The sequence below is a fragment of the Pogona vitticeps genome, chromosome 11 (genome assembly GCF_051106095.1).
Source record: "Pogona vitticeps strain Pit_001003342236 chromosome 11, PviZW2.1, whole genome shotgun sequence".
Taxonomy (NCBI): domain Eukaryota; kingdom Metazoa; phylum Chordata; class Lepidosauria; order Squamata; family Agamidae; genus Pogona; species Pogona vitticeps.
This window is the reverse complement of record NC_135793.1, coordinates 17,113,306-17,133,254: the sequence shown is the minus strand read 5'-3', so window position 1 is coordinate 17,133,254 and position 19,949 is coordinate 17,113,306. Positions and strand designations below refer to the sequence as shown.

The following is a 19,949-nucleotide window of genomic DNA, read 5'->3' as shown; positions in this document are numbered from 1 at the left end:
TCACACAACAGGTTCTTGTCAATTATATTCCATGTTTTGATGGCATATAACTAATGCTCTTTCTAATTTTCTGGGGCACTAGGTGGGGGTTCCGCCCCGTGCATGCAGAGTTCTGGCTGTACCTGGAAGCAAATCAGTAACAGCACTGGCTTGGCTGCATGGTTCCCATGCAGTGTTGCATGTCCGTAGAGCCACAAAGCTTAGAGGGAATGTTGCATATAACTGCTGTAAAATTATTAAAAGATTTTGTATATGTTGGTAGAAGATAAGATTTCAAGAAAGTTTTTGATATAAACATTTTAAAAATCCTTTTGGGCACAGTCCTAACATTTCCTGACCAATGAGATGTTTAAGATAGGGTAAATCTATTGCTACGCTGAATAGATGCACCTGTTTTGTGAACTCTGACCTTCCCCTATGCATATTCCAAAAGCTACAGTATTTTGGAATTGGGAAGAGACTTAAATTCTAGCACTTGGGGAGAGCATATTGAGTGTATGTGTGTGTGAGGGCTTGTTTGTGATAGTATGCTGTCATCTCCAGGATTTCAGACCCTTGATTTGAAAACAAATGCAGTATAAATGAATGAACAAATAAAATGCATATTGATTGTTCAAGTGATGCTTACCCTCCTCCATAGGAACACTTCATGGAAGTAATAAAAAATCAGGAATTTCTCTTGCTGCCTGCCAGTGAAATTGCAAAGCTCCTGTCCAGTGATGACCTCAATGTCCCGGATGAAGAGTCCATATTCAAGGCATTAATGATGTGGGTTCGGCATGATTTGCAAAACAGGCAGCGGGACCTTGGGATGCTACTGTCTTACATAAGACTGCCTCTGCTCTCCCCACAGGTGGGTCCAAACATGCACTGGTGGGAAGTGATGCATTATGGGTAGGGCAGTAGACGTTGGTGGCTCCACAGTGATTTCATTCTTGGTTTTGATCCAAATAAGCAAGAACTAGTCTGGTTGCTAAATGCTCTCCAAAATAAATTCATCAGCTTGAATAGTTGTCTTTTTCGGACTGAAGTCCAGAGCAGATTTATTGTTCTCCTCTAGGGTGTGGAGATATTTGTTAAAGACGTGGACTTTCTAAGAGGTTAAAAGATATAGACATAAGGAAGGTGGACATATAGTTCAATTTTGCAGTCTTAAATTGAAAGAGATCATTACTCACTATGAATGAAAAAGGGGCATAACTCTTTCCCCACATCTCTGTGATTGAAGTCCTTTCATTGCCAATGAGGAATGCAAATTTCCGTTTGTTCCATTTGTAAGTGCAAATGAAGAATGTCAAAAATTTCTGTTCACTGGATGATTTTTTTTTGGTGTTGGGATGTTTCTTAAAGAAACATTTATAGAAATGGTTTTGCACAAAACCTTTGCATTTTTTTTTATTCAGACGAATTTATATTATGAGCATAATGTACGAGGCTTTTGAGGTGCGTTGCTAACACTAGTTCTGACCTACAGAATGTCTGGTCTTTTTGCTCTTGTGCAGGAGATTTGTCATTGACCATATTTTTGAAGGAATGTCTTGATGCCAACTAGTTCCATTTGCATGCTTTTACACCACCCAGAGTAGTACAGATTCATTAATAGGACAGTACATAAATTTAGTACATTAATAAAAGCAATTAATTAATACAGGAAGTGTCAAGCAATATGACTGGACCCCTTCACTTAAAAGAGGAAAATGTTGCTAGTTCCTGAGACAAAATATTCCAGCATTTTCACATGAGATCCAAGTGGGATCCACCATTGGTCAAAATCTGACCGGTTTTGGTTATAAATGGTGTGGTGTCTCACCATTAAGGCATTTCCATGGAGTCCAAGACAGAGTTAGAGCCGACGTGCAATGTGAAAAGAAGTTATATAGAATGCTACTATTTTTGGATTCCCTCCCCTCCCCACATACTGCTGAATACCATGTCATCAAATTTTGGTGGCAACCAAGAAAAAAGAGGGAGGAAGCATTTTGCTTGCTTCAGATACTTTGTAGTGCCTTGCTGCCAAAGCTCAGTGGGAAACAGAGAAAACCAAATGTAAAACAAGCCAATGTTTGCTTCGATTTGGTTTTCTTCCCCTCTTGGTTGCTAATGGAAGTTGAATTTTAGTGGTGGGGAGTAGGGAAATGATAGCTAGGAGCTGGACCTGCAGATGTAAAGATCTGTGGGTTTCAAATGGAGGTGGTTGGAGAGCAGGAATGGCATTTGGCATAGGCAGGCATTGACTGGAGCCCACACACAGGAGGCTTGTTAACTAGAGTCCTTGAAACTGCAACCAGATGCTGCCATTTTACTTGGTTTTTGTGCATAAGCTTTAAGGCGCACACTGTCTATCCAATTATTGTCCAATCTATGGTGCTGAAGAGAAGCAGGAGAAGCTATAGAAACAGTGAGGAGTAGCTCAGACACTTGGGTCAAGACTCCATTTCTCCAGTGCCCCATAAAGTCATGACTGATATACCGTACATTGGGGGAAAGTTTCTGATTCTTTCATTATGAACAACAAATCTTTGCGCCTTCAGCTCTTGGCAGATCTGGAAAACAGCCCTATGTTTACTGATGACCTTGAGTGCCAGAAACTACTCATGGAAGCTATGAAGTACCACTTGCTACCTGAAAGGAGGTCTATGATGCAGAGCCCTCGAACTAAGCCTAGGAAATCCACCGTCGGCTCTCTTTATGCTGTGGGAGGCATGGATGCCACCAAAGGTAGGGACATGGTCTGCCAGAGCAATCTGTGCTTTATGAAAACTTGTGCCACAATAAATCAGCGAGTCTTTAAATTGAGCTAGGCCTCTTACATAAGTGTGTGATTTCATCCGATGTTGTCGTGCTTTATCTTTTTTGAAATAATATATTTTTTTTGTTTCAGTCCTAGCTCAGCGGTGCTCTGGCTGTAGGTAGATAGCACAAAATGTCCTTCTGCTAGCTGAACTCTCTTGGGCTGTTCTGTTTCAGAAATGGATTGAGTTGCTCCTCTGGCTAAGAGCTTCCAAAGGAGGACAGAAAAATGGGCAGAGACCATCTAGATTCAGGGAAGGCATAAGGTCATGCCACAGCCAGACTTTTCTAGCCCAGGCAGACAGCCGTAGGCACTTGAAGACATTTCTTTATTCCTAGTACGTTGTTTGGCTAAAACTTTGAAACACAGCTTAGTCATGACTCTATTGGTTTAGTCTTTTTATCTTCAAGAGGAGAGATTCCTGATCATGGCATTGTGCAATATAACACAGTTATAAGCTCCAGATCCTTTTTCAGTTGAATAAACTTAGCTGCATTTCAACATTCCTGCCAACCAACAACAGTGAGATGAAGGGAATAGTAGACACATCATAGCCACAGTGTCGGCACAAAAATTAAGCTGGATGTGGTTAGTTTCAACGTCCCTAGGCCAGGAGAGTCTAGATTCTGTAGAGTTTCCGATGGTCTGTTATTGGCTGAGCTGGTCTTTAGCCTTGCTAACCACTTAGGATTATGTTTTTTTTATTGCTTGAAAAAGTAAATTATGCTACCCTGTAGTTCCTGGCAGATATTGTCCTAGCTCTGTTCTTCTGTGCCTTCCATAATGTGTTGCAAGTGCAGTATCATTTGGATTGATAGTGAGGTCTTTCCTGCTCCGGACGAGAAAACTGAACATTGCCTGCTCCTGTGGGCATAGCGAGCAAGATTGGGTGGTTGAACTAATTTTGTGTGTGGCCTCACCACCTTCTTAGAATATGGTTCCTCACACCATACAGCCTAAGATTAAAGGGGGGGGGGGAGTTTTGGATCAGGGGCAGAATTGTCACGGGAACACTGTAGATCCAACTAGCAGTCCAATCTTTAAGAGCTTTGCATTGTGTCTGGCTTGTGAAGCTAAATGGGCAGCTGAAGAATGAACTGGAACAATAGCTGAGAATAGCAATAGTTTACTATTGACCATTGTCATCGAAGCTACCAACATGAATTTGACCAAACTCCAGGAGGCAGTGGAAGACCTGCCTGGCAAGCTCTGGTCCATGGGTCATGAAGAGTTGGACATGACTTAATGACTAAACAACGAAGAGCCTCGTGGCACAGTGGTTAAACTGCTGGACTGCAGCCAAAACTGTGCTCACGGCCTGGGGTTCAATCCCAGGTAGCGGCTCAAGGTTGACTCAGCCTTCTATCCTTCCAAGGTCAGTAAAATGAGTACCCAGTTTGCTGGGGGATGGGCGGGCAATGTGTAGCCTGCATAATTAACTTGTAAACCGCCCAGAGAGTGCTTGAAGCACTATGGGGCGGTATATAATCAGCACACTTTTATTTTATTTTATTTTTTTTAACAACCATTGATCATTCAGTTCTCCAAAGGTTGTATCCACACGAGCCCCTTCCTCTGGCATGATCATCTTTTATCCATGCACTTTTTATGAAGAATCCAGATGATACTTGTGTTGCTGTTGTACAGTGGTGCCTCGCAAGATGGGAGCTCCATTTAACAACGAATCTGCATTACGACGAGGTTTTTGCGATCACAAAAGCGATCGCAAAGGGACGTTTTGAATGGGGAAATTTAGCTGCGCGATGATCAGATCCCTGTTTCGAGAACCGATTTTCGCTTCCCGACGATTAAAACAGCTGATCGTCGGGTTTTCAAAATGGCTGCCAGGTGCTCAAAATGGCTCCCCGCTATGTTTAGGAGCCATTTTTCGCTGCACAGGCACCTGAAAACGGCTGCCCCTATGGAGGATCTTCGCTGGACGGTGAGTTCTTAGCTGATTGGAACGCATTAACCAGGTTTTAATGCGTTTCAATGGCTTTTTTATTTTCGCTTTACGACGTTTTTGTTCTACAGTGATTTCGCTGGAATGAATTAACGTCGTAATGTGAGGCACCACTGTACTTGGTTGTTATAGCAAAACCTTTTATTTGATCTTCTCAATTGTCTTGAGACTTCAAAGCGTTGATTGGCCTTTTAATCTGGAAAGTGAAAGCATAAGGTGGTTTCAATTTCTTGGCCACGAGAAGAAAACAATGTCTTGTTGGTTTCTAAGAAATGGAGGCTATAGAATTCACTGAGGTCAAACCCAGGTACTGTAAGTGTTCCAAGATTTCCTCCACAAATACTAAAGATTAGGAAGTTCCTTGAAATTTGCCTGATGTTACAACAAACCCTACCGTCCACCTAACAAAGGAACAGTTGGCTGGCTGTTTTAACAATATTTTATTCAGAAACTCCTATGAGAAGGAATCATGAAATAAAATCTGCTCTTCATCCAAACTGAAATGTGTGGTGTCAGGCCGATAAATTCATGGTTGTTTCCTGCCTACCTGGCTTACTGACCAGAGGCAAAATTTCAGCTTTCTCAGCTTTCCAAAATGTGCAGTTTTTGATATGTGGGCAACTAGGTACCTTAGAAAAATGTTGTCAAAAAAGATAAATATGTAATCATGTTTTTATAAAAATGCAGCTATGGAAGGCCACCAGACTTCCTTGTGTGTGTCGGCCAAGTTTTGGAAAAACAATGGGATGACAGCAACAGGCCTCCAGCAATACATAAAAACATACCTTAGATGGAGATGCTTGAGAACTTCGATATTTCTTGGGTTAAAAGGAACCATACTATGGCAACACAAGAGGCATTTGGTTTTAGTATTCAGCCTGTTATTTAGAGGGAACATTCTCCTCCGTATGCAGTTATTATTTGCCACAAAACCTGGCCTGCTTCTCCAATATAATTTTTTTTGTTCTCAAGGTGATGGGGTTTGCTGTCTCATTGCCGGTATTGCTGTGCGAGTCTATTGACAGTCCAGTTTTCTTTTAAAGTTAGGACTGAAGAAAGTGTGCACATGTTCTTTGCCACAGGCGGCGTAAGATCTATGGCAGTCCCTCTTCTTCATTCATATCAGAGCATTGCACAATTTAAAATTATGCGTGCATATGAAATATAGGAAAAAATTAAAAACCAATTAAATTTTAAGATAATTAGACAAGTTTTGATCAGAGGCTACTTCAATAGTGTTATCTCGGCCATTTGCTAGATCCTAGCAAATGTGGTCGTAATTGACTAGATAGGCGGGATATAAATACAATAAATAAATAAATAAATCCTCTTTTTTTACACGTGGTGAGGGAATAAATTGCTTGCACATAAGTGCTACACTGATTGAATTTCTCCACAGTCACAGAAAATTTGTCTTGTATCCAAGTAGCCCCATTTTACTTGATTATTCTTTGACCTTCCTACTTCATTTCAAAGTCTGTTAAGGGACATCCAGATGGTCCAGCCAGAGTCTTGTCCTGGTGGGACACACTCTTCAGCATCCATCCATTCAACCAGGTGTGCTGCATTTGTTCTTCATAGCTTTAGCCAACTGTTTCCGGTTTAATATTTAGAGCTTTGGATATATGCAGAAGCCTTTTCCTCCATGTTTAGAGGATCGATGTCCATGAAGTGGATGGGTTTGGTGCGGTATTTCTTGTTCATTATTTGCTAGTACCTCTTGATGTGATTCTGGACAGGTAATGCCAATCAAATAATAGACTTTTAAAATGAGGGTAGGTTTCAGGCAGCCTTTAACAATCTTGCATGCTTCATTTAGAGCTACATCCACTTGTTTGGCCTGTGCCGATTTGCACCATATGGCATTAGCATATTCTGCTCTAGAGTAGCAGAAGGCCAAAGCTGCTTTTCTAGGTGTTTAGAAAATCATAGAAAAGTGAAGGTGGAAGGGGCCTACAAGGCCATCAAGTCTTTGTGCAAGTGTGTACCCCAGTCTGACTCAGCCAGTTTCCTAAATATGTTATTTCTCGTGGCAACTTCCTGTTTGGTGTCTAGACAATGTGTCTAGGCCAGAGTTCGATACAGCGTGATACCTAAATACTTTGGATAGAGGCACGTCCCAGAATTTTGCCTTCCCAGCTAACTCAGAGATTCCTTTCCGCTCCTGTGCTCCAAGAGACCTGTATTTTAAAGGTGTTGGTTTCAATGTGTTGTTTTAATAATATGAGGAAAGATCTTCTAATGCAGAGGTTAGCTGATGCTTGATGGCCACAAAGGTTTTCCCCTGAAGGCAAGATCATCAATCAGCATAGATGAGTATGGGAATGTTGGTTGATCATTTGTGTAAATGTTAAAAAGTAATGGTGTCAGGACTCTACCTTGTGGGAGAAAGTTCACTTCCAGAAGTGTTGCACTGTAAACTTGCTGATGGCTGGTCCTGACAATTTCATGTGAAATTTTGGTGTGTCTAGCTTATAGACTTGGTAGGGGTAGAAAGAATGACTTTTTGCTACCCTGAGGGGATCAATGCCAGCCTGGCACTGAATAATTCAGCTTCATATGTTCCCAGCCTGAGGCCAGTGAAACCTGGCTTGCTGGATTTTACAACTAGGCAAACGATATTAATAGTGAGGTTTTTGGGATTTTTTTAAAAAGAAAAGGGATAGTATAGGAAATTATAATTCTTCACCATAATTTTACTAAGAGAAAATTTACACTGACAGTTGTAAATATACAATCATGCTTTAAAAATATAGACCAGGAAATGAAAACTCCTGAATAAAGATCAGAGATTTACAGCACTCATTTGAATAGTTGATTTGTTTATCAAGTAGCAACAGTTTTTAAGTTGATTTAAAATGGTTGTCCAGTTGATTGAGGATGCCTTTTAAGGCGGTGAATATTTAGTAAGAACAGTTATAAGAAAATGAAAAGGGCAGGATCAATTTGAAATATATACAGCATTCTTTTAAAAAGAATCTTATAAGACAGAGCTTGTTGCAACATTTGTGACATAAACTAAGAACAAGGAAAGCCCACTTCAAAGTCATTGTTTTACTAAGATGCCCATTTAAGGAGATGTAATTGATTAATTTATCAGTGAACTTCATTAAACTAATCAGGTGACAGTCTTAGAAATCTGAAACTCCTCCTTCAGGTACATTATCAGATTTATGATTTGTATTTTCAACAGGCACTACCACAATTGAGAAATACGACCTGAGGACGAACAGCTGGGTCCAGATTGGAACCATGAACGGCAGGCGGTTGCAGTTTGGGGTTGCTGTGATTGACAACAAGCTTTACATTGTGGGAGGACGAGATGGACTGAAGACATCCAATACAGTTGAATGTTTCAATCCAGTGACCAAAGCATGGACTGTGATGCCTCCGATGTCAACACACAGGCATGGCCTAGGTAACATGGGCAGAGCTCTTGAAACAATCACTCAGCAGTGACATACTAAGAAAGAAACAGGGAGAGTGGACTGTAGAATGTGACAAATTGTGTCAGATTACTCATTCTCCGCAAGATAGGCGAGTCATGGCAATCTGTTGAAAATTCATCGACCCCCTTCAGTATTTCTCGTCTCCAGCATGAGAATGAGACAAGGGCTGCAGACTCTTATTTGGCAACATTCCAGGGAGTGTGAAAAATAATCAGCAGTTTGACAGTTGAAGGGATGGATGAGTCTCTTGTTCTGGCTTTCTTCCACATATGGAAGTGGTAGTCTCAAGTTCTTTCCATCATTCTTGAGATTCTTCAGAACATGACCAAAGAGCCCGAAAAACACACAACAACCATTCGATCCTGGCCGTGAAAGCCTTCGCGAATACATTCTTGAGATTGATGAACACTGGAAAGTTTGAACACACAACCATTAATTGGATGTGGTTTCCCTGTCTGCACTAGCAGACTCAGGAGTTACAATGACTTTTCAAATGCAGAGGATCGTGTTGAACTTGCCTGCTATGTGGCTGTTAGTGATGAGGAGACTTTCAAGGGGGGGAAATGGCGGCAACCCCAGTTCAGCGCCATAAACAATGCATGAATATGAATGCATGAGGACTCACACTCAGATTTTTAAGAGTTATGTTCTCAAAGTCCCAGTGCAGTGGTTCCTAACCTTAGGTAATCCAGGTTTTCTTTGATTGCAACTCCCAGAAAACTCAGCCAGCACGGTTAATGGCGAAGGCTGATGGGGATCGTAGTACAAGAACACCTGGGTTACTCAAAGTTGGGAACCTGGTGAATGAATTTATCAGTTTAAGATTATCCTTCCTCTTCCTCCACCATCTTCCAAGTTCTTTCAATTCTGAATATGAAAAAAAAATTGTGATTCCAACTATAGCCAGGTCTGACTTTGCCTAGTCAGAAAGGTATTCATCGTGAGATGGTGGAAGGCTTTCGGAGAGGAAAAGCTGCAGTGAAAGCATAGCTTGGACCACAGCTTGAAAGAAACCTAGTATTGTATGGATTTCAGTATTGCATCATTGTATGACTATTCTTTTGGATATTTACGTCATGGATCTATTGAGTAAGCAAGCACAATGCAAAGATACTAAGCAGATATATATTGTCCATAAAATGCCAGTATTATCAATTAATCTTTTCCTCCCCTCCCCCTTTTATCTTCAGGTGTAGCAATGCTTGAAGGGCCAATGTATGCAGTTGGAGGCCATGATGGATGGAGTTACCTTAATACAGTTGAGAGATGGGACCCCCAGGCCCGGCAATGGAATTATGTAGCAAGCATGGCAACTCCTAGGAGTACTGTGGGTGTTGCGGCACTGAATAGCAAGTATGTGCAATCTTTTCCCTCTCTGTCTCTGCCTCTTGTTTTACACATACATCCAAGCCTGCAATGGCTTCCACTAGGATTAAATAATGGCGATTAGTAGCCCCTGTTATGCCTCACATGGACTAGGACAATGTTCAAATCCCCACTTGGCCATATAAACTCACTGGGGATATGGAACTTGTAAAACCACTCCTTAAACATCTCACTTACCTTGAAAACCCTGTTAGGGTCGCTATAATTCAGTTCCAACTTGACAATATGTAACAACAATGGTCCCTGTTGTGCCATGAAATTCTCTGCGCGGCTATGGGCCAATTACTCTCACCTTCCTTCACAGTGTTGTTGAGAGCTGAAGAGGAGAAGAACCATTATGGTATTCAGTTCGTTAGAGAAAAGGCAAGATATAAAATGAGATAGGTCAAGGTCAAGGTTCCCCTTGACATTTTAGCCAGTCGTGTTCGACTCTAGGGGGCAGTGCTCATCCCCGTTTCCAAGCCGTAGAGCCAGCGTTTGTCCAAAGACAGTTTCCGTTGTCACGTGGCCAGCACGGCTATACACGGAGTGCTGTTTACCTTCCCACTGAGGTGGTCCCTATTTATCTACTCGCATTTGCATGCTTTCGAACAGCTAGGTTGGCAGGAGCTGGGACAAGTGATGGGAGCTCACTCCGATCTTACGACTGCTAGCTTTCTGATCCTGCAGCACACAAAGGCTTCTGCGGTTTAGCCCGCAGCGCCACCACATCCCCACATAAAGTGAGATAGTAATGAATAATTGTGGTGAAAGGAATGGTGATGGTAGTGGCGATGAATGTGATGCTGATGAAGAAGAAGAATTGGGCAGCTTGCTAGTTGTGACTGTCTCCTTCAACGGTAGTCTTATTTACTATTGGCTCGAACATCTTCTGTGGCTGTTTGTGGCCACAACAGTACTTCTAATTTTGCTAAAACGCTTGCGAGTTTCCCACAATAAGCACGGAAGAATGTGTTAGTGGAACTTTCTCCCACTTTTAAAAATTATTTTTATATGTGTATCATTAAAAAAACCCAAGTTCTATCAAATTTGTGGAAGAATTCAAACATTTAGAAAAGTTATTATTGGAAACTATAATATGGAACGAACGAACTAATGTTCTCAACCACTTGCCCTGGCCAAATTCAGCAAACAGAGCTATTCCTGGCAAAAAAAAAAAAAAAAAAAAAAAAAAAAAAGAGAGAGAGAGAGAGAGAGAGAGAGAGAGAGAGAGAGAGAGAGAGAGAGAGAGAGAGAGAGAGAGGGAGAGGGAGAGAGAGAGAGACGATTTTGCACCTGCCTGTCAAAATGATGAACTTGACAGAAAAGCAGGTGGCAACCGGTTGAAGTGATGACGTGTGGTGTTACACAAATACAGTATTTTATAAGCTGGCACGTGTCCTTTTTTTTTGAGAAAAAGATGGGATATAAATAAAATGAATGAATGCCCACACGACTACTTTGCCTAGTTGTGGTGTATGGCGTCAGTGAGAAGTAGTGGATAGAATGTCTAGCTAGAACTCCTGATATTTGATTTTGAGTATTTGCCTAATGATAGAAAATCAATGGAGGATGATAACGGTAAATCACTCCCTGAACATCTCATGTACCTTGAGAATCTTATTAGTGTTACCATTATTTAGAACATCAGGCAAAACCAAAATAAAAAAAGTCAAAAAAACATTATAGCATCTTAAAAACGAACTGCTATATTTTAATGTGAGCTTTTGTGGACAAGTCCACTTCCTCAGACTTCTTTTCTCTCTCTCTTATTTTTGCCTGATATGTTAGCACAATAACTTTGATGCCAGTTTCTGAAGTTCAACTTTCTAAAGCCTCTAACAATTTTATGTGGGTTTCTGCTCTAGGTTGTATGCTGTTGGTGGACGAGACGGGAGTTCCTGCCTGAAATCCATGGAGTGTTTTGACCCTCACACCAACAAATGGAGCGTGTGTGCTTCCATGTCGAAGAGGAGAGGAGGGGTTGGTGTGGCAACCTATAATGGATTTCTATATGCGGTGGGAGGCCATGACGCTCCAGCTTCTAACCACTGTTCCCGCCTTTCTGATTGTGTAGAAAGGTATGATCAGCAAAGGAGTTACATTTCAGCAGCCTTTGCTATGCAATGAATCACATCTTTTAGATGCTTCAACAGTACGCAGGCTTTTTTGTGTGTTTTAAAATCATCCTGGACTTTTAAATTAAAAGCCAGGGTCTCCACAAAAAAGGGATTTTTTTTTAAAAAAAAGCTATATTACCCGTACCTGACATTTCCTAAATATGGTTAAAGAAAAATAGAAAAAAAGTAAAAAAAAATTAAAATAAAACCAAAAACGTGGGGGCACCTTAAAGACTAGCTTTTATGTTATTATAATTTATTATATTATTATATTTTAAATATATTCTCTCTCTCTCTCTCTCTCTCTCTCTCTCTCACACTCACACACTCACACACTCACACACACACACACACACACACACACACACACACACACACAGACAATATCTGGGATAAATGGATCTTCAGTTTAATATTGAATGGTAGCTATGAATCATTAAATTCTGCATTTCCACACTCGTTTCAGAATCTCCCAGAGGCTCTTGCTCCAAGATTGTTTTCAAAGTGCAATAAATTAATTCGTTGCAAAGGCGGGCAATCTATCAAATAAAACTGTTTTAACTAGTGCATAGTACTAAACATTACTGTGAATTATAGCCGCTGTATAAGAAATGCTTTCCTTTTTCAAACAGCAAGAGATGCAGGAAAGGCTGATGGACTGCCTCATTATTGGTATGGCATACTTCAGGGAGATTCGAATTATACAACACCTCAGTTATTTTGTGATACAACATGATTACAAGATAGAACCGGACGATGGGTTTAGAGAGTCCTCTAGTGGTTAAAGGAAACATGACCAACGATTCCAATAGTCTCTCTCTCTGTTTGCTATAGAGTTGAATCAAAACTAGAGATGGGGATGAATATAAAAACGGATCGCTTTTTCTGACACATATAGCCAATTTGTTAAATATTTGTTGATCCTTATTTTGGGGTTCCAGAGAACCCCACAAATATGAAAGGGCAAATATTTATCCATTTTTATTCATCCTTGTATTAAAAGAAAAACAAAAAATACCATTCTGCCTACCGGCCGCCAATCGGTTGATTGACAGCAGAAAGGCAGCCACCCCTACAGCCACCCAATATCACAGCCTACCCCATCCCCTTCCTTTCTCTACCTTAGGCCTCACACCACACCATCCCCACCGACACCCTCTTACCTTAATCGCTGCTGCCGAGGCCTTCTGGCCTTGGAGTCACGCATGTAAAAAGGGAGACTATCTGCCCTTTGCAAAGATGCCAGCTGCAGCTTCATTTAGGATAGGGAAGCTGCAGCTGCCATCTTTGCAAAGGGGTTCCAGTCTCACTTTTTACATGCCGTGGCTGTGAAGTCCTGATGGAGACCTCGGCAGCAGCTATTAAGGTAAGGGGGTGTTGGTGGGAGTGGGGGCTAAGGTAGAGAAAGGAAGGGTGTGTGGGATAGGCTGTTGGGGTGGCTGGCTGTGTGTGTGGGTGGTTGCCTATTGGCTTCTGATCAGCTGATTGGTGGCTGGTAGGCAGAATGGGCTTCTGTGCCTTGTAGTAAACTCTCCTGGGGGGACCCAATTTGTGGGTGAATAATTTGGATGCCCAATATCCAATCTTTACCAAAGTTGCCTGGTGTGTTGGGGGAAAGGCATAAATGCTCCGTTGTGATTCTGGAGTATCGAAGTACCTGGGGGGAGCTTTCCTGGAGGGGTCCTCTTTGTGACTATATAACTTGGGGGTCTGTGATTCAATGTTCACCAAACTTTCAGGAATAGTAGAAAGGCATCTGAGGAACCTTCCCTGCAAATATAGGGTCTCTAGATCATCGGGGGGGGGCAGTGTTACAGCCATTTAAAATGCAGATGAATTGACACATCAATCCATCGATCCATCGAAGAATATTCGTATATTTGTATTTGTTGATCCATTAACGTTGACGAATAATGGATCAAAATGAATCACCATTTTTTTTATTTGTCCCCATCTCTAATCAAAACACTCTAAAGAGAATACATCTTTTCCGCTTTATAAAGTGTGAGCAGGCCTTCTACTCAAACATTTTTGGAACATGTCTCCAACCACCTTCTTTTGTTGCTGGTCTATTCCATGACCCTCCATGCTCTGCATTCCTTCTTTTGGCAGGAAATATTGCTTCATTTTAGAGTCAAGTACAGGAAGGGATACAATGACTGACTAGGACTCAGGAAGCCTGGATTTGAGTCCCTTGCTCAGACATAGAAGCTTACTGGGCGTGTGCAACTGGTAAAACCCCTCTTTGCCTTGAAAACCCTATTAGGGTCAGTACAAGTCAATTCCGACTTGAGGGCACATAACAACAACATAGTCAAGAAAGAGTGAGGGCACAAGTAAGGAGCAATCCTGTCTGTCTTTCCTCCGATTTGGCTTCAGAGCAATGTCATCCAAATGAGAGAAGGAAACAACATTTCCTGTTTTGAGGAGGAAAGTGTAGCAGGAAGTTGTGGGAGGAGCATATGGTCCCAATTTAAGAAACTGAATGGTGCATATGGAGAGTTAAAATATCTTATTTCATTTTAAATTCTCACTCCACCCTGGGATAGCTAAAGTTGCCTTCCATCTCCAGAATGTGAAGCTGTGTAAGGGTGTGTTTGTGCACATGCCTCTCTGTGTGGTAGATTTTAGTTTAGCTCTGTGTCAGTAACAGCCATAAAAATGCCTTGCAAATTGGTGGTCAACATATTTAGAATTGTGCAGTCTCTTATTATTTAAAAACCACTCCAAACAATTACTATGTTAAATTAGTTCATTTCGTATTCCAGGTATGATCCTAAAACAGATACTTGGACAACTGTAGCACCATTGAGTGTGCCTCGTGACGCCGTAGGAATCTGTCCTCTTGGAGATAGGTTGTATGCAGTTGGTGGCTATGATGGCCATACCTACCTGGACACTGTGGAATCTTACGATGCACAAAACAATGAATGGACAGAGGTAATTTCCTCCAGCTTCTTCTTGTTTCATTACCAATATAACCTTGTGTGTCACTTTTCTTCCCCCAACTTTACCATGTTCAGCTTCTTAGAAATATCCTGCTGTGTTCAATTGCTTCATTCTTTCTGCCTTGCTGCTCCTTACACCTGGATCTCTCTCTTACGACACCTGTTTGACACAGTCTCTCACTCCTCAAATCCATCTCTGGTCTCCTGCATCTGACAGTCTTTTCTCTGTATGGAAACAAAAGTTTCGGTCTGCGGATTAAGCTAGGTGATATGTTTACTATGCCTGTTACTCTTTGTCATATATAATTTCTCCCTCACCTATGTATCTTGTATTTAGTGATTTGTCACTTGGAGGCGAACATGGGCTTCCCTGTATCTGAAGGGAACAGTATCCACAGTTTCACTTCTCTATGGTCTGAAAATAAAAAAAATATTAAAAGAAAAAAAAGACAAATATACAGCGGTACCTCAATTTACGAAAGCCTTGCGGAATTTTCAGTTTACGAACTGAAATCCATAGAAAATAATGGCCCAGTTTAGGTTTCCCCAGGATGAATTGCGCCTGAAGGTTTCTAGGGCCACCCCCCTTCCTAGCACAATCCGCGTATCGGTTCATGAAATTTCCACATTATGTAATGTCCCGGAGGATGCATTAATTTCGAAGACCGAGGTACGCCTGTATATATTTTCTCAGTGTATTTACAAGAACTGGCCACTAGAGGGAGCCAGAGAGCATGCTATGTATTCTTGTTGTTGAAGTATACATTTCATAGTCCCTGGCTTCCTCTAGTGGCCAGTTCTGGTAAATACACTGAGAAAATACATATTTCTGGATTTTTTCTTTTATCATTCTATAGAAAGCATTCACTATTATCCACTGTTTCCAGCATCACTAGCCGGGGGCAGGGCTTCAAACCAATCCCCAGTGGACACAGGAGTCCTACTGTACATATTCTCAGTCTTCTTCCCTTCCAAATTTGTCAAAATTTACTTTGAAAGGTTTTCAGGATAATGTCCTACTTAAAAAAATATGCTTGAACTGTGAGATACAATTTATATAGAGAGTTAAAACCCCCCCACAAACAATAGAGAAGTAAGATACAACACATGTACAATCCATATCAGTGGTGAATCCAAGAGAGCCAGTGCTGCGCTTTGATTCACCCCTCATGCCAGCAGATCAGTACTAAATTTCAGTGAACTAGAGGAGGACCTTTGCTGCTCCATATTAGTGGGAAGGAGTGAACCCTGGAGGGACTAGTCTTGCAGACATATCATAAATGGACTCAGTTCATCTCCAGGCATGGGTGGAACGAAGCATGTTCTCAGGAGCTATCCTGATGTTACGCCTTCTTTCTGACCCAGTGGATCAGCCCAAAGAAGCTATGTGTGGTGTCTCTCAGAGGTTCAGACAGCATCCTTCAGATAAGGCCCCTTTGTAACAAAGGAGTGAATGCTAGATTAGTTCCAAGGAAGGCATCCTACAACCGAGGTCCTTCATTTAGCAGCCTCTGATCCCACCTGCCCAGGATCCAAAGATAAGGGAACCTGGATCTAAATCTTAATGATCTCAGGCAAGATTATACCTGGGGGGCCTTCCAATATCTCACAGCTTGCCATGTCATCATACATAGTCTCTGTTTGGAGACAGCATGGCCTATTCATTGGCCAAGGCATACTACTTGTACATGCCTTTTGGTGACAATGGGGAAGCAGGCACATTTTCCAGTTTACCCAGTTTCCATGTTTTTCTTTATGTATACCATTGCCTGGTCAACTTTCCATCAACATGCCTGCCAAGAACTGAAAAGAATTTCATAGTAACCACGAATTTATGCAGATTGTGGCCTGTGGGACTATCAATGAAAATGGCTGCAAATCATTTGGTTTCGCAGCAATCTGTAACTAATTCAAGGTAATAAATAATGTAAGCAGCAGTTGGAAAGTCATTTTTTAGAAGCAACAGATAACGTTGAGTGTAAAAAGTAACACTTAGTAACATCAAAAGTTGTTCTTAAAGGACATTTTTAAAAGATTTGTAGAGGCATTACTATATATATAGTAATATATATAGTAGGAAGTCTCAGCTAGAGTAGGCTCATTGGATCAGTGAGGATTTTGTGGGTCAACTTCCCTGTAAGTTTCTTTGATTCAATTACTGACTAGATGGATTAGTGAGGTATCGACCTATGGAACCAAAAGTTAGGAGTTTGATTCCTCACTGGTCCCCCCCAATCTCTTGATTAACTTACCCAAGAGTGGTATATTAGCAAACAGGCTGATAGTTATTAAGATCATTTGATGCTAAATTTGATTTCTTTGGGATGGTCCTAATAATGGTTTCTTTTAAGAGATGCATTGATGATATATCTCATCCATTTTTAGTCAACTCTTCTGCTGGTTTCAGGAGCCATATTGGGCAAGGATCGAAAGAAGAGGTGGTGGCTTTGCAGCATGCAATTGCCTTGTCTACATGCTCAGTTTTTTTTTCCAGCTGGAACTGATCCAATTTATCCTGGCTAGATGAATAAAGAGGTTTACCACCAGAAGAAGGGAATGGCAAACAACTTCTGAGTACTTTATACCTAGAAAACTCTGAAATGGGTCGCCATAAGTCAGAAGCAACATGATAGTTGCAATGCAATGGGTTACGTATGCAAATTGGAGCACGAGTAACCACAACAGTAACCTGGTAGATAAGGAGTAATACAATGAATATCTTTTAACATTATAGTCTTCAATGAAGCAGCATGTTAGTTGTTTTCAACATGTTAGGAGTAGTTTTCGATGAAGCAGCGTGCATGTTAGTCTGTGCAAGCATATCAGACACAAATAAAAACAAAAATAATTTTTAAATCCCCCAGATTTTAAATTGCTGATCTTTGCAATCTTGGCTCATTTCGATCAAGGATAGGCAAACAGGGAAGATAGGGGAACATTGGGCATCACAACATTGGGCCCACACCCAATGTAGAAAAAAAGCAAGCCACAAATGTCCAGAAGTTTATTTCTAGTTTGGAAATAATGGGAGTTTAAGCCATTAAAAAAGGCTTAGTTGGTTGCAACTCATATGCAGTGGTTCACCCCCCCCACGAAAGAAAGCCCTCAAAATGTGTATCTGCAGGCTGAAAAGAGCCGCTAAGGGAGCTGTAAAATCTCCTTGAGGGAGAGAGGTGGGTCTCACGCAGTGCATGGTTCCACCCCCTGCTTTGACTGAGAACGTTCTTTAGAAGGTGTTAATAATCCGTCTTTTGTTTTATAGGAAGTTCCAGTCAACATAGGAAGAGCTGGTGCTTGTGTTGTGGTCATAAAGCTGCCATGACAGACATTTCCAGGTGTGAAATAATACAGAAGTGCAACTTGACAAACCAGCATGGTAGGAGAGAGAAGGAAATGTAGCCTTGAAAAGCCATTCACCCTGCTTTCATTACAGAAACAGAAGTGAAAAAGAAGAGCAGGTCAGGCACTTGATCATGGAAACAGCATTTCTCCGAATTCCAAAGACAAACTCGGCAGGTGTTCGGTCCTTGCAGTGACTCACGGGCAAGATCTGGGAACACACAGTACTTTTAAAAGGAGAGAGAAAATGAGGGAGTGGGGAGAGAAAGGGAAAAAAAATGTTAACTGAGGACAACCTCGACTCATTGTCAAGGAGAATCGACAATACAGGTCAAAATGAATTGTGTGCTGCTGCATTTACTTGCCATCCTGACATAATCACGGCTCGGCATGGGGGAAAAGGGGGGAGAGAAGGCCTGTGGAACCAGGAAACTCCATGCTAGAGATTTAAATGTTCCATCATTTCATTCTCCCAGCTGAGAAACAGAAGCCAATGTCAAGAGCCCATTAGGCCAGATTCTGAGCATTTCGCATTATAGTACATTTTTTGGTGAAAAATGTATGGAAGACTATTTTTGTGCCAAAAAACAAAAAACAAACTCTGCTTAGCACAGAAAATGTATTATATGCATAATGGAAGGTTTAAAAGTGCGAAAGACAAGGTTTGTTTTGTGAGTGTGTGTGCAAGACCTGATTTTGTGGGGAGGGGGCTAATATTGCTGCTGATGAAAAAAAAGGGCTGGTGCATTGCTCTAAGGCATAGCAGGTGACCATTTTCTGCACTACAATTTCTTGACTTCTATACACCCCCCTTTTTTAAATGAAACTGAAAAAATGTATTACATCTTCACTCCATGCTCATCATACTGGAAATCTTGGTCCCTTCCTTCCCCTTAGTTTTGTATAGCTAGAGTCAATACCTGGCTCTATGGAGAGCTGCCAGGGTTCCCGTACCCAGGAGGAACCATGGCTGATGACTGCTCTAGCCCAGCACTCGATGGGTAGATGGACCTAGCAGCCTGTTGATGTCCTGCAATGGCCTTGACATAAGATCTCCGTGGATCTCGGTGGCAAATGAAAATTGTCCAGATCCAACACATGATGGTGGGCCTTGCAGCCAGAGAAGACCACCTGGGGGAGGAGGGTGCATAACAGAGGATGGTTTGTCCCAGAGCTTGGAAATGTTGCATTTGGATTTTGATGGCTATTACAGTGGCAAGGATGCTTCCTGGGAGATATTATTTAAAAAATGTGACTTTCCTGTCTTTCTCTGCCCACAGCATCTTTAGACCTTGAGCTGATCCTGATTCTTTGGCTTTGGAGATAATTGCCACGGAAGGGAAGTGTGGTAGCTCTGTTTCTGTCTCTGATGTGCCACAACCAATTTCCTGGTCTCCGTTGCTTTATGTCTGTTTTAATTTCTCCTATCCCTCTATCATTCCATAGGGCTTGTTGTTGTTGTCCTTGTTGTGGTTTGGTCAGACTAGAAAAGTCAGCTGCAGAGGTAATAAAGCTGCAGAAACAGCCATCAGAAGGACAAGACAGACAAGTTCAGAAGATGGTTAGGCCAGACAGAAACATCCATGAGGCTAGCACGTGGATACCAAGGGTTTCTCGGGGTGGAGAGAGGAAAGTGTTTTCCTTAACCAGAATCCTAACTTGATTTATCATTTTAATATAACAGATGCATGCACTGTGATACAGTGGTGCAAACTCTGTGTGCAAATTATGCAGCATTTCACTATAAAGTTTGCTCCTTTCATCAATCTCCCAGACCCCTGAGGATACCTTTGAATTACACTAGGATGTCAAGTATTCAAGAGAATACTTCAAATTATTAATCAATGAAACTGTTTTAGCAAAAAGGGAACAACTTCCACATCTGGTAAGGACAACTCATAAGGCTGAAGGAGTGATTATTTTAAAAGACCAAGCTAGGAGATCTGTTCAGGTAAAAAAAAAATGGCTTGATTT

The 19,949-nt window shown here is 41.5% G+C and overlaps 1 protein-coding gene across 2 annotated transcripts in view; it reads left to right on the top strand.

Moving 5' to 3' along the window:
- The window catches only part of KLHL4 (kelch like family member 4), a 50,056-nt gene extending 31,406 nt beyond the window's left edge, over window positions 1–18,650 (top strand). For both annotated transcript variants that reach the window (XM_072981501.2, XM_020811024.3), the window contains 7 exons: window positions 641–853; window positions 2,532–2,718; window positions 7,948–8,172; window positions 9,394–9,556; window positions 11,437–11,649; window positions 14,457–14,628; window positions 17,899–18,650. In XM_072981501.2, the coding sequence (XP_072837602.2) occupies window positions 641–853; window positions 2,532–2,718; window positions 7,948–8,172; window positions 9,394–9,556; window positions 11,437–11,649; window positions 14,457–14,628; window positions 17,899–17,958 (1,233 nt within the window). In that variant the 3' untranslated portion in view covers window positions 17,959–18,650. The remainder of the gene's footprint in view (window positions 1–640; window positions 854–2,531; window positions 2,719–7,947; window positions 8,173–9,393; window positions 9,557–11,436; window positions 11,650–14,456; window positions 14,629–17,898) is intronic.
- Window positions 18,651–19,949: the final 1,299 nt, after the last annotated feature.